Genomic DNA, 15,013 nt, shown 5'->3' with positions numbered 1-15,013 from the left:
GATTCATTAAATTTTCGTTAAATACTTAAAATATCATTAAAATTATTAAAATATATTCGGTGTTTATGCTACACGTTTTATTAATATTAACTTCTTTGAATTTTGATGTTATAGCATGATTTTATTCCTACTTTATACATTGCGGTAGGGCCGTGGCATAGCTCAAGCGGTTAGTCGCTGGCTTCCCACCGCGGCGGCCCAGGCTCGTTCCCGGGTCTGGTCAAGTGGGATTTGTGGTGGACAAATTGGCGCTGAGGCAGGTTTTCTCCGAGTACTTCGGTGTCCCCTGCCAATTCTCATTCCACCAACTGCTCCACAATCACCATCACCTATCATCTGGGGCTGGTACAATAGGCCAGAAGTGGCCGCAGTACAAGGGACTTAGTCCCATCCCACTAGCAATAAAAAAAAATACACATCACTAAGCGAGCGACCCAGTCAATGGGACACGACAACATATGAATAACAAGACGACGTGCCTTAATGAATACTATCTGACCAAGTACACAGTGCAATAGACTCCCTTAAAAGATGTGTTACCTGAAGTTGGCTGTTTGCGGCTGAAACATGCAGCATAAACACCGAATGTACATAAATTATAAACATTTTAATGACATTCCAAGCATTTAATGAGCATTTAGTGAATTAATGTTATTAAACTATTATTGTTGCAGTACAGACGGGGAAAAAGGCGATAAGGTATAGCTCAATGCAACAGGATGTTAAAATATATTATAGTACGTAATACGGAAACAATGCGAAGAAGATATAACGTGATTCACACGTCTCTCTTTCATCCACCATTTTAAATCTCTGCACAAGATGGAGGCAAGTGTTCAGCTTTACGCNGAAATTCGTGCACAAGCAAACATTGGCCTATAGGCAGAGCCGTAGATGGGACAGACACGGGCAGATGCGGCCAAGCATAATTCCATAAAGTTCTTATATGTTACAGAAACTTAAGACGTAACTACCGTTCCCAACAATGATGCATGTATGATCGAATTTTCGAACTGTAATAATTCTTTCTGTAACATTTTTTATTAATTCCACCGGGCTCTTCTGTTGGAATGTCTGCAGGGTCGAATTTAAGGTGGGGGTGAGCGACCGAGGCAGTCCCCCGGGGCGTCCGAAAACATAAATATAATCCACATGTTTTATTTAGATTTTGCTGCTCTAAAATCAAAAAAAGTTTGCGTATATTTCTAACTATTATTAGAAATAAGAATAAAAAGAAATATCATAACCTAACTTTATTGTTACTGACAGGGACCTCAACATTTTGACTGCTCCAGAGCCCCTGAAACTGTAAACCCGACCGTGCACGTCTGCCCAGTTCAGAAAACACATTTACATCCCTGCCTATAGGCATCTTGAAGTTAAAAGTAATATACAGACTATATATAACCAGTACCTTGATAACGTTGTCTCATCATTGGTGCTGGTGGGAGTAATCTGGTTTTTTCATTGATGGGGTCAAGGCCTTGTAAGTTCTTCTTAAAGTAGGAGACCATGGTGGAAGGCTCCTGGAGACACAAGCAGTAGCGTGTAACAGAGAAGTGAAACAACACAGGAAACAGTCGCTTCTAGACGCAGCGACGAGCGAGAAATTTTCCATAGCAAACGTATAATCTCCAACCAAACACAGCGTATGTCGGAAGAGGGCAACTGTTGCTCCAGTGCAGTGACGCCGTTCTAACAGCTGTTGGACTCTTAACGTTAAACTTTCGTCACTATGTACACACCTCCCGATATTTAATTAATGTACACCAGAAGTTATCAGAGCTGGTAACACGAACGGTCGGTACTACAGTCTTCTGTTATGATCTCCGTAGTTTTCTTGAGCGGTTAACTGCCATTCAGCTGATTAAGAAATATCCTGTAGATTACAAACTACTGTATTGTGAGAACTCTAGTATAGTACAACTTTATTAAACATTCGGATGACTATACTGCTTCTTTCTTCAGGGTTGAAGAGTAAACCAAGCAGATTTCTGGAAAGAAGCAAACAGCCACCTTCTTGCTTTGCTTATTTTTCGACCCTGAACATGAAGGCAGTATTTTACTCCGAAAACATGTATGAACTTGTATCAGACTAACGGCATCACATATCAGAAATACAGTACACACCGATGAGAGAGCCTCAAATCCGACAAAAGAAATGCCCTGTTGTCTTTTGGAAAATTTCCCAGTGAACTATGATCCACCCAATTGGTGAATAGGGCATCCGTGAAACGCTTCGTTTCACTTCCGTTTCTTAATCTTAAACAGTCGGTAGGACTCCTTGGAAGGGGGATCAGCCCAACGCAAGGCCGTTACCTACACAGGACAACACAAACAGACAGTTTGAGGGGGAGAAGACATTTCATGCCTTAGACCGCGCGGCCACTGTGATGTGTCCGAAATATGAACCCCGGAAGTTTACTGGAAATGTACTCTGGCATCTTCCTAATGACTCAGCGTTGTACGGCTCTAACTGACGGTGACTCACATGGCCATTGGCCTGCTATCTAAGACAAATTTCAATATTATTCTCCAAATCTAAGTTTAGATTTTCCAATCAAAATACAGGCCTACATGTCCCATCTCCCCACGCGTACTACACGACCAACCAGCGAAAGTCGCTCTCGAGTGGAGTAGGTTCAGTTTCTGCTTGTTACTCTGGAGGTCACGGTTTCGTATCTCAACTCGAATATTGACTTTCATGAATTAGGGTTTTCGTGGTTTTACTCAGTTACTATAGGAATAGGGGTAGCGTATTCGGTATAGCGACTGGTTACGAGCCGGACGACTGAGGGGTTGAAGTTCGAGTCCCGGTAGGGTCAAGAATTTTCTCTCTTCCAAATCGTCCAGACCGACTCTGGGGTCCTTCCAACCTCCTATCCAATGGGTACCCGGGGGTAAAGCGGCAGGGGCGTGAAGCTGACCACTCACCTCCAGCTAGTGCCGAGGTCAGAAAACGTGGATCTATACGTCCACTCCCCAATGCGCCTTCATGGCGTAATGCTTAATTCGTTGGGCATTGTACATACGTGCATATGTCCTACACGCAAACACATGTTACTGGGAAACGTTTGAGATGGTACAAAGGTGAAGGGTGATCTATGATAGCTGATTGTGTAAAGTGACTTTGGGCTGAGGTAAGAGAATTTATTTGTGACAATATTTGTCACGTCACCACGACGCGTCCGGACTGGCTCTAAGAGTTATCAGTTTCCTATCCGATACGTGCCAAGGACTGTCTTCTGAAAGTAAATGATGCAGACCCCATCAAGTTCTGAGGCTCAGAATAAGTGGAGCCTCGACCACGGGCCGAGTTATGTTCTTCATATCCCTAAAACAGTGTCCCTTTACCGACAGTTGAATTCTGGCTTCCACACCCCCCTCCAGATACCCCTCAAGACACTTTGTCTTCTTCGAGATTTTATATTGTCACGTATCCTGATAAAGCGACAAGTAATTAATGGGTAACGGTCTGTTATGTGTGTGTTGTCTCGGAAACGCGCATGAAAGTTTGCCTAGCAAATGGGTAATTCCTTGTTTGGCTCCACTATTACGTCTTTTAGGCAGCCTTTACCGAGCGTTGCTCAGCAATGGTCTGTTCCAGCTTGTTGTCCCGGCCATGTATTTTTAACAAGCCGTTGTCTAGCAATGGACTCCCGCTCTGTTCAGATATTCCGACTTTTAGGCGGCACGCCACAATATTAAGCCCACTGGCTTTTGCCCCATCAGAATTAATCTGAAATTATGGCTCTTGTAGACAATGGATAAGATTCGTTCTGTGGGCAGGTATGCTACCCTGTCGCAAGGTCATTACCTACACAGGGCAACACAGTCACAAAACAAATGCGGACGGATATCCATATATTGAACGGGATTCAAACTCACGATCACAGTGTCTGAGCGGGAGAAAATATTTTTTGCCTTTGAGCGNGCGGCACGCCACAGTATTAAGCCCACTGGCTTTTGTCCCATCGGAATTAATCTGAAATTATGGATCTTGTAGAGTGGATAAGATTCTCTCTGTGGGCAGGTAAGCTACCCTATCGCAAGGTCATTACCTACACAGGGCAACACAATCACAAAACAAATGCGGACGGATATCCATGCATCGAACGGGATTCAAACTCACGATGACAGTGTCTGAGCGGGAGAAGATATTTTGTGCGTTTGAGCTTGGAGCCACTGTGATCAGCAGACATTTTGTACATAACCTAAATCGAAGAGTATCGTGGATCAGCTGCTTCATGATTAAAATATGGTCTGAAGTGTATGTTCACGCCTCGCCACGAATATACAGGACAAATCCATTTATTAAAATAGCTGATAATTAATTCGAGTGTATATATTCAAACGTATTTTTCTACGGGACGAGATTAACAAATAGAACTTGCACTCACGAAGAAGTTAAGGGTATATTGTATCAGACGAATGCGTTCTATCATTCAATTCAGAATCGTTTACCTTTTAGTCTCCTATATACGTATAAATATGTAAATATACGATCATATAAACATCTAAGCTACTCAAGAATTTCCCAGTATTTTATGGAACCCGAAGGTTTATTACGTGTTCACAAGAGTCCGTCACTGGTCCCTATCCTGAGCCAGATCAATTCAATCCATAACATCCCATCCTATCTCTCTAACATCCATTTTAATATTGTCCACCCACCTACGCCTTGGTCTTCATAGTGGTCTCTTTCCTTCTGGTTTCCCCACCAATATCCTATACGCATTCGTCTCCCCCAATCGTGCTACATGCCCTACCCATCTCATCCTCCTTGACTTGATTATTCTAATTATAGTGGAAATGAAATGGGATCATAAATTTTGCCGGAAACTTAAAGGGAAGAGACCACTTCGGAGGACTTGTTTCGATATCTCGATACTATTAAGATGAGGCTTCAAGACAATGGATGTGAACTTAACTGAATTCAGATGGATGAAGGCAGAGTTTGATGGCACACTTCTGTGAACACCGTACTTGATGGATACTAAAATTTAGGAGTATTATTTATTGGCTAATTGCGTAACTTTAAGCCTCTCAAGGAGGATTCTGCTACATTGTGTTAGTAAATTCGTTCTGTACAAAACTTCACATCTTTGCGTGTTGCGACCTGCACCACATGCCCTGTGTCGCCACATCTTACTCGGATGAAAAAGTTCCTCATACTCCTTGCAGATGTCGTTTGTGGTTGGAGCTTACGACAGTGTTTTCAGCTATTTCCGCCAGATAGCGCGTGTGCCTCTCTCTATGGCACTGCAGCCTCCAATTTCTTAATCCCGTACACAGTCGGTAGGACCACTAGGAAGGGGATCAGACCGCCACAAGGCCGCTACCTACACACAGAACAAACCAAACACAGAATAAACACACAGACATCTATGCCTTAGGTGGGATTCGAACACACGAAAATCGACTCTTCATTTCCAACTACTGTTCTATCATGCTTTGTGCTGCCGAACACTTCTTTATAACCACTTTGCAAGAACCTACCAGGAAACGCAGCCTCCATTGTTAAGGAAGCGTGTTTACTGATCCGTTATCTAGCAACTGAGGTCCTATTGTTGGGCGCGTTGGCTTCCGCTTCATTGTGTTTACAGAGTCGTTGCTTAGCATTGGATCTGTACGTCACAGTATGAAGTTACTGCATTGATACCACTGATAATATTAGAAAATATCTTTGACTGTGAAGTAAGAATGAAACAAATTTTTGGAAATATTTTAAGTTAACCCTGCTGGGTTATGAGAGTCTGTTTTACATAGGCGTTGATTTCTGCTGCCATCTACAAAGGATTTTGAAAAACTTTGCAATGCCAGTTCCGGTTCGGTAGCACGGTCGGTAATATAATTCACCGTTAAGTTCGTATTATTAACACGGGTTATACCTCCCCAAAGGAATTGAAGAAATAGTCTAAGATTGAATATTTCGAATTTCATCAGAATTTTTAGCTTAATTTTCTTATTTTCAAAAACAAAAGGAGCATTATGGATGGCCTTGCTGTCTGTGTATCTGTATGTATGTCTGTATCTTTGTGTATCTTGTCAGTACTAGGCAACGGCTCTGTAATCACGTTCCCGCTACAACAAAACACTAGAAGAGCTGCTGGACGCGTTCTTTTCTGTATGGTCCTTGTCACATCAAAAACTCAATATGTAGTGAAAGGAAAGTAGACCATTAGTTCTTCCCAGAACTTCTTGTTTATGTGTAGAATATTTAACGACCCTCACAGTTGCTCAGACAGTCGAATTATTGGATAATGTGAATAATTAATTGGTAAAGATGTACATGGAAACAATCCTTGCCCAGCTTTAGGTGTTAACTCGGCATATTTTTGGAGGGCCTGAGGAAACACATTTGCTCCTTGCATCTGTCAGACGAGCCCAAGGACTCTTCTTTCAGGCGTGTAATTGAATATGTTGTATTTTAGCGTCCTGTTGCATTGATTCATATTCATAATGTGTATGTATTAACTGTCTTCAAGTGCATACAGTCTCACTTGTATGCCCTTGAAGACTGTTAATACATACACATTATGAGTGTAAGTGAATGAGTGTGAAGCTTACCACTCAGCTCCATCTAGTGCCAAGGGTGAGGATGCGTAGATCTTTATGTCCCTTCACAGCCAAGCGTTGCGACTAACAAAGAGAATCTGCCTCAGAAAGTTAGTATGAAATGTCACGTCGAGAGAATCAGTTCACTTCGTTTTCAAAGTTTTCACAATTCGCAAAATACGAAAATTTTTAAAATGTCGAAAATCTCGATTTCACGAGTTTAAAGAAAAATTCGAAATTATTAAAAATTTTGGGAATTAAAATATTTTTGAAAATCTTTAAAAAATTGAAATAGATTTCTCGGAAGTCTTAATAAATCGATTTTTTTTTAATTTTCCAGTGCTCTGATAATTGCCGAAATTTTGGAAAATTTCGATGATTTGAATATTGTGTAATACACGTAATTTAAAAAAAAACTACAGTGATTTTAAAATGTTCATAAATGTCAGTTGTTCTAAATTTACGAAAATTTTAACAACCAGATAAATTAATGATTAAAATTTCGGTAATCTAAAAGTCTCGAAATTATATTAATATTACAGTAAGGTCATATGGAACTATTCTCAAAATAACATCAAAATAAAATAAACATAACAAAATTAGTTCAAAATAAAAAAAATATCAAAATCTTTTTAAAATTACACTAAATATATAGCAAATAATGCAACAATTTATACCAAATTATCACATAAAATTATGTATAATTTTAATTAAAATTAATATAAGTAAATATATGGGTTAATTAAAACCAAAATGTTAAGCATCAAAATAACATTTTAACCTAAGATTAATGAACCCCAATATTTTTAAAGCTGCTGGCTACTCTTGTTAAGTCCAGAGGGCTACATAACAAGTCTTGTTATGTCTGATGTATAATTGAATATTGCATACAATTTACATAATAATATGCCATGCGTTTCAATTTAATATTTCACAGTGAAATGACAGCGCCAACCTCAGCCACAGATGTAAATTATCCATTCTGTAAGTTAAGAAGGATATAAGTCACAACCTGCGAGCTAAACTGCGGCTTGAAACCTACAATATTACGTTTCATACTTGCATAATCTAACTTAAACTTGCTATGTTTTCCTTGTGCGGAATGGCAGTGAAAATAATACCATTCATCTTTGTTGTTAAACCACTTCAACTGCATTGCCGCTGGCAGCCTAACCTGTTCTCAGAAGGGGCTGGTTTTCTGAATGAATTTACCTTACACAGCTACATGTGCCCTAAAATTAGGGATTATACTGCACATGGTCGTGATTAAGTGGTGTGACTATAGACGGGGTATGAACTGTTGAATGGTTTTATTCGAAACTTATAAGCATCTCTCGGAACTACAAGTAATTACAGCGCTATCGCTGATCTCCACAGTTTACAAACCACTATAGCACCGGCTAAGCTTTTTTTCCAGCCTGATGTGTCTTCATCAACCTTTCCCTGGCATCGACGTAGGGATTCTTCAGCTGCACGCACTCATGTCTTCTTGTCAAAGCCGCTCGTCAAGAATTCTTGTCAACTGTCACTTCAGGTACAGCCTCCATTGCAGAGCTCAGCTGAACTGGTTGTTCCACTTCTGTTCTTTTTAACTCTTCGGCGTGGACTGTGTAGAAAATATTAATTTTCTCCATTGAATGCATAACCGTTGCCGCGGGAACGAGTTTATCAAGCCGCTTCCTAGAAACGGATCTGATATAACCGCCCATCCCACGATCGTTGCATAGCAACGGCTATACACCCTACAATATTTATTTTAACAAATTANGATCACGGAAGGGAAATTATGTTTTATGACCAGTACTACTATGATATTGGGGGCATGCGGTAGCGTAGTTGGTTGAGGCACCATGCTACAAGCTGAGGTCGCGGGTTCAAGTCCCAATGAGGTCATTGGATTTTTTTCAATTGACCTAATCCTTCCAGCCGCACTATGGCCCTGGGGTCGACTCAGCCTCTAGCAGAAATGAGTACCAGGAATATTCTTGGGGTAAAGGGCGGCCGGCGCGTAAGGCTGACAAACTTACCGCCATCTATGAGCCGATTGTCTAGAAAATGTGGAAATCTCAACATCTCACAACCCTATTGGCCTCCGCGGTCTGTTACAGGGATAGCTTTATTTACTTACTTTTATGTATTACAGTATCTCTTGTTCCTACTTTTAGTAGCATTACTACCTTGTTCATCTCAGAAGTTCGCACAGCTGTCATATTTTCATTACTAACGGCATTAAATTATAAGCTATAAAGACGGGGTATGGGTTTCGTGTCCAGTTTCATGAAATCCCGTCATTATATGGGACAGTGACATGTACACATGGGCACAGTTATATAGGCTTACATATTTCCCTTACCAAGCAAGCAAAGCGGGCTCAAAATGAAATTAAGGCCAATGTGCAGCTCACGGTGGCCGCTTGATCTTCACTGACAGCTCGAAAAGCAAGATAGCGGGTTTGAATCCCACTAGAGACATGTGTTCGTTCCTGCCTTTTTTCTATGTTAATATCGTCCTGTGAAGGTAGATGCCTTGCGATGAGCTGATCCCCCACTCAAGGAGTCTTACCAAATCCGAAACCCGGTATTCTGGAGGACTTGGACAGCATTGGTCTATAGCAGTGTTTCTCATCCCCCGGTTCGTGGCCCGGTTCATGGCCCTGGCATAAATTATAAAGGGCCCTCATCTTATAAAAAAAGAATTTACCGGACAGCGGTCTCACACAGGTTGAGAACCACTGGGTGCCACAAAAGAGGAGGAGGAGGAGGAAAAATAAGAAGATCACGGAAGGGAAATTATGTTTTATGACCAGTACTACTATGATATTGGGGGCACGCGGTAGTGTAGTTGGTTGAGGCGCTATACTACAAGCCGGAATGTCGCAGGTTCGATTCCCAGTGAAGTCATTGGATTTTTCAATTGNCAGTACTACTATGATATTGGGGGCATGCGGTAGCGTAGTTGGTTGAGGCACCATGCTACAAGCTGAGGTCGCGGGTTCAAGTCCCAATGAGGTCATTGGATTTTTTTCAATTGACCTAATCCTTCCAGCCGCACTATGGCCCTGGGGTCGACTCAACCTCTAAGAGAAATGAGTACTAGGAATCTTCCTGGTGGTGAAGGATACCGGAGCGTGAGACTGACAGCCTTACCGCCATCTGTGAACAAATTGTCTAGAGAAAATGTGGGAGCCTCGAACTCTAACAACCCTATGGGCCTTCACGGTCCGTTACTGGGATAGCTTTACCCTTATTTTTCTGCAACAATTACATTGCATTAAAGAGCTTGTAGAAGAATATATGGATCTCTCCCTTGTGTTCGAAGCCCGAACCTTTCGAATACAAATACACCACGTCATGGTTATAGCCTCTACTTAAGCGTGGGAACGCTGATTTTCTTAAGGTTAATTTCTAGACATTTTAGCAGGAATCATCCTTTAGATATGTTAATGTAGGTCTGTACATCTGCTTAAATCAACGAACCATGAGAAATTCTACGAAATACCGCGGGACAGACTAACACTTAGGGACGAGTTTATCGCATGAGAAAGTCTGCTGGCTCATGCTGACTGCTTTCCTATTCTACAGGCGGCATATTTAGACCTGCCCACAGAGGAGAAGTGTAGGATGGTGTAGCGGAGCAGTGTTTGTAGTTGCTTTGTGAGAAGAAGGGAAGTTGAAGCATTGTTTCTAAGGCCACTTCACACCCTACACCATCTGAATTCCCTACACGCGCTAGTACACTCACTGCGCATTCTTCTGAGAGTGGTCAGTTTTAAAAGCAGGGACGGCACGTTGAAGAGTTCCTTGTTTCCATTCATTTTTATTTTAATAATCATTTACTCAAGCTAAGTGCATAAATTTTGTTAAATTTCTGTTATTACGTTTAGTGCAGGTGAACACAGACAAACTTGGGTAAACCGTCTGGACTAAATAAAGTACAGACGTAGCAAAACGCACTCTAACTAAACCTTGATCGGAAGGACACGAAGACAGAAGATGGCGCTGGGGAAAAATTAATGAATGTGTAAAGTAGGAAAATGTTTGATTGCCTATATCATGAAGTGAAGAGGAAGAAGTTGGTCAGTTTCCCAGTTATATTGTGTCCGTTTATTAAATTAAATTTTGACATTGATTTTTAATCTACATATCAGGGAAGTTCCATTTCAGTAATTTTTTTTCGTTCGAATCTTATAGATTTTGTTTTCTAGTATCACATGTGGAAATTAAATAATCTCATGATTCTGAACCGTCTCCATCTTGATTCTAGTCCGCCATTTTGTCAAGAAGACAGTGTTGTCTCACCGTGGCAAACTCAGAGGTTCTTAATCCTTTTCTATGAAGCGTATTCTTACAATTATGTATATTTTAACATTACATTAGCCATTAATAGAAGTGCTTAAGACGTTAATGATTATAACATCTTTTATGCTTCATTAATCAAATTATCTTGTATATAAAACAAGAAGTTCTGAGAAGAACTAATCGCCTAGTTTCGTTTTGTATGATACGGACTGTACAGACTCGTCCAAAAATTCTATTGTTTTTTGTTCATTGGCGCGGTAACGTTTTTAACAAGCCGTTGACTGGCAAAGACAGGGGATACATATATAGATATACAGACTGATGGAAAGGATTTATGAAGTACTCGGATGGAACAGGCTCTGGTGCCATGACATAATTACCAAGTTTCATAAATATTGGTTCAGTTATTAAGAATTTAACAGTGGGGATACACAGACACACAGACAGACTGGAGATCGCATAAGCCTATTTCCCTTATTTTTGCAAATAAGGGAAATAGGCTAACTATATAATTCTGTTAGCTGAAATATAATCGTGGTACAGCATTAATGAGAAGTTTATGCTTCAAAGTGTGAGATTTTTTTGTGTGACTGAATTCAAGATTATTTCAGACGTCACTCAGAAGGAAAGAGACCACTGAGAAGACCAAGGCGTAGGTGGGTGGACAATATTAAAATGGATCTTAGAGAGATGGGATTGGTTGGTATGGATTGGATTGATCTGGCTTAAGATAGGGAACAATGGAGAGCTCTTGTGAACACGGTAATGAACCTTCGGGTTCCATAAAATGCTGCAGAATTGGCGGCTCCTCCAGAAGGGCTCAGCTCCATGACTAAGTAAGTAAGTCACTCTTATCCAGCAGGGCGTAAAGTCCTACAAGTGGAACGCATCACACTTGTTGAGAAACTTTACAGTAAAAAGTATTTATCTATACAGTCCGTTGAGATAAATGGAAATTCGCAAAACTTAGCGCGAATGCAACACTGCTAAGAATCGTAAAAGGTCTGATTCTGACATGGAATATTAATTACGAAAACCAGCCTTCGGTCACATTTCAATAAACTGCAACATGCAACACACATAACCCGTTCGAGTGCTCAGTATCCGGCATTAAATTACTGTATTCACTTCATTCATCCCGGGGCACGCGATTGCATAGTTGGTTAAGACACTATGCTACAAGACGGAAGGTCGTGGGTTTGATTTCCGATGAGGTCACAGGATTTTTCAACAGACCTAATCCTTCCAGCCGCACTATGGCCCTGGGGTCTTCTCAGCCTCTAACAGAAATGAGTACCAGGGATCTTCCTGTGGGTTAAAGGGAGGCCGGAGCGTAAGGTTGACAATCTCACCGCCATCTGTGAGCCGATTGTCTAGAGAAAATGTGGGAACCTCGACGTCTCACAACCCTATGGACCTCCACGGTCTGTCATAGCGATAGCTTTACCTTTACCTTCTTTACTTCCACTCTAATGAATTCCGAGTAAGTTAAACATCACATTCATGACAATCTAAGCAACACATGAAGGAGTCTGCTTAAATACCTGTTTAACTTGATTAAATTCATGTAAAAATTAGATCACATCGCGTGAAAGAATCTGACATGTTGGAAGAAACAAAGGAGCGAAAGAGAAATTGCTTTGTCACTAAAGAGGATTTCCTCAGCTAATAAATATTCATGCCACACATTATAAACAATTGGTTTGGCTTCGAAAATAATTTATTGTTTCACACGTAAGGAGGCCACTGCAACGAATAATTTATGGAAATTACTTTAAACCATTCCTCCTCTATCTTCCATGCATCTAAACATGTCAAGTTAATTACCTCACAAAAGGTTTTCCTTGGGACTACGTAACACTATTATCCTTGTTTTTGTACGTGAAATTTCATCTCCCTCTGATGCGAACAAACGATAAAAAAGAGTTAATAATAACAGAAGGAACGAAAAGATTGGACAGGAAAAGAAATGCATGAGTTGATCGAACCACCTTAATTAAAACGGCCAGGAATTCTTATTATCATGTATATCAAACTTGTAGAAATTTGGCGTGATGCAATAATTAGTTCTGTCACACCTCATTTGAATGTAATACGTGACATTACGCCATATCTGATTGTAAAGACGGGCTAGTGTTATATTCCCTGCGGTAGCCGCAAGAACTGTGTACCTCCTTGTCACATCATGGCCTCCCCGATGATTCCATGCAGACAGTAATCAGTAGTCTCTGTCGACCTAAAAAAATATGAATCCTTTAAACTAAGAGACCAATCTGAGACGAAGGACTGAACTGCTACAGAATTGGCTGCACGAGGCTCATACCCCGTTATTGGTTATTTCCGTTTAATACCATTATCTTAACACACGAAACCTCTATTTAGTTAAGGGGATAACATTACAAGAAGTTCTTGGAAGAATCATTGCCTAATTTCCTTTGTAGCGACAAGGACCTCATAGAGAACGACGCCTTCAACAATTCCTCTATTGTTGCGTGTGTATTTTTATTCGTGTTCGTGTATTCAGGAACATGTTTACCGAGCTGTCTTCTAGCAAACGTACCGCTACGTGAACAATACCACAACAATGGAGGGCAACTTCACATACACACAAAATAAACATTGAGCGCCTAAACCCTGCACTCATGAATACAAAACTACCAGCGAGTGCCACACGAGTATATACGAGGATAACCATTTCCACGACAGTCAGTAATAAAAGCTACAAGACGGTGTTCGAAGAACGAGCTCCACACTGCTTATCGGACCGTGATTTGCTAACAACCACGACTTTAACGACAACATTAAAATATTTTTAGTCTTAGCTCAATTTTTCAATAATATTTTTTATTGTATTGCGTTTGCAGCAGTTGCTAAATGCTTTCTTAAAACACCGCAGGGCCCGAAACATATGTATGTACCTGTTCACTAAATTAAACACTCGTGCCGTTTTTTTTTTCTGATAAATTTTATTTCAATGTCATTCCATATAAGGCAGTTCAGAAGACGGCAAAAAATAGATTGAATCTTTAATTTGTTTTTGTGGTTCTAGGCGTGTAAATAAATATAATCGGTAGAGGAATTATTTCCTTGAGTCTAAATTCTTGCAAGACGTTTCTGAGTTGTTAAAATACCCGCACGAAATGTGTTTGGAAGATGGCAGCCCGAGATAGCATAGCAATTGTAGAGATTTGATTAAATTTGCTATCACTTAACACTTTGATTACTACGGCATCTTTTTATTATGTTTTTCGAAAGGAATATTTATTTCTTTTTAACCACCACAAGAAACAGGATAAAGGAAGCGGTTTCGTACGTAAACTCACATTGAAATCTTTTAATTCTAGTATCAAAATGGATGTAGAAAGCTCGACAGGTTTCGGGTGTAATTTCACTGCCGCCATTTCGTGTTACTGTTTGCAGAGTGACGGCCAGTGCGGAGTGATACATAACCTATAACTCTTATAAAACACGTACATAACGCTGATATATAGCAGAACTAAATTCACTCGACATATTTCGCTTGAAGCCTCCAAAACTGAATTTCAATTGAGAAATTTTGAAGATGAAACACGTGAAAGGAATGTCAGATTGGTAAATAAATATTTCGTACAAAAACTTCCAGAGGAAACAACCAAGTCTATACTGGAATATAGGAGACGGGATACGAGGTAGGTAATTTGTTGAGACACTATGCTACAAGCCGGAAGTTCGCGGGTTCGAGTACCGATGAGGTGGATTTTTTAAATTTACCTAATTCTTCCAGACGCACTATTCGACATAAATGAGTACCAGGAATCTTCCTGGTGGGTAAAGGCTGCCGGGGCGTAAGACTGACAAGCTCACCGCCATCTGTGGGCAGATTGTCTAGAAAATGTGGGAGCCTCGACGTCTCAGAACCCTATGGGCCTCCACGGCCTGGTACAGGGATACATTTACTTAACCTCACCGCCATCTGTGAGCCGATTGTCTAGAGAAAATGTGGAAACCTCGACGTCTCACAACCCTATGGGCCTTCACGGCCTGTTACAGGGATACCTTTACTTAACCTCACCGACATCTGTGAGCCGATTTTCTAGAGAAAATGTGGGAGCCTCGACGTCTCAGAACCCTATGGGCCTTCACGGCCTGTTACAGGGATAACTTTACCTATACTGAGA

At 40.7% G+C, this 15,013-nt stretch overlaps 1 protein-coding gene across 1 annotated transcript in view; it reads right to left on the bottom strand.

The window, feature by feature from the left end:
* LOC111871190 (putative inorganic phosphate cotransporter) overlaps positions 1 to 1,590 on the bottom strand; it is a 74,609-nt gene extending 73,019 nt beyond the window's left edge. The window contains exon 1 of the mRNA XM_023864097.2: positions 1,415 to 1,590. Coding sequence (XP_023719865.1) covers positions 1,415 to 1,514 — 100 coding nt within the window. The 5' untranslated portion in view covers positions 1,515 to 1,590. The remainder of the gene's footprint in view (positions 1 to 1,414) is intronic.
* Positions 1,591 to 15,013: the final 13,423 nt, after the last annotated feature.

The sequence above is a fragment of the Cryptotermes secundus genome, unplaced genomic scaffold, assembly GCF_002891405.2.
Source record: "Cryptotermes secundus unplaced genomic scaffold, Csec_1.0 scaffold493, whole genome shotgun sequence".
NCBI classification, from domain to species: Eukaryota; Metazoa; Arthropoda; class Insecta; order Blattodea; family Kalotermitidae; genus Cryptotermes; species Cryptotermes secundus.
This window is presented reverse-complemented; position numbering and strand designations above follow the sequence as displayed.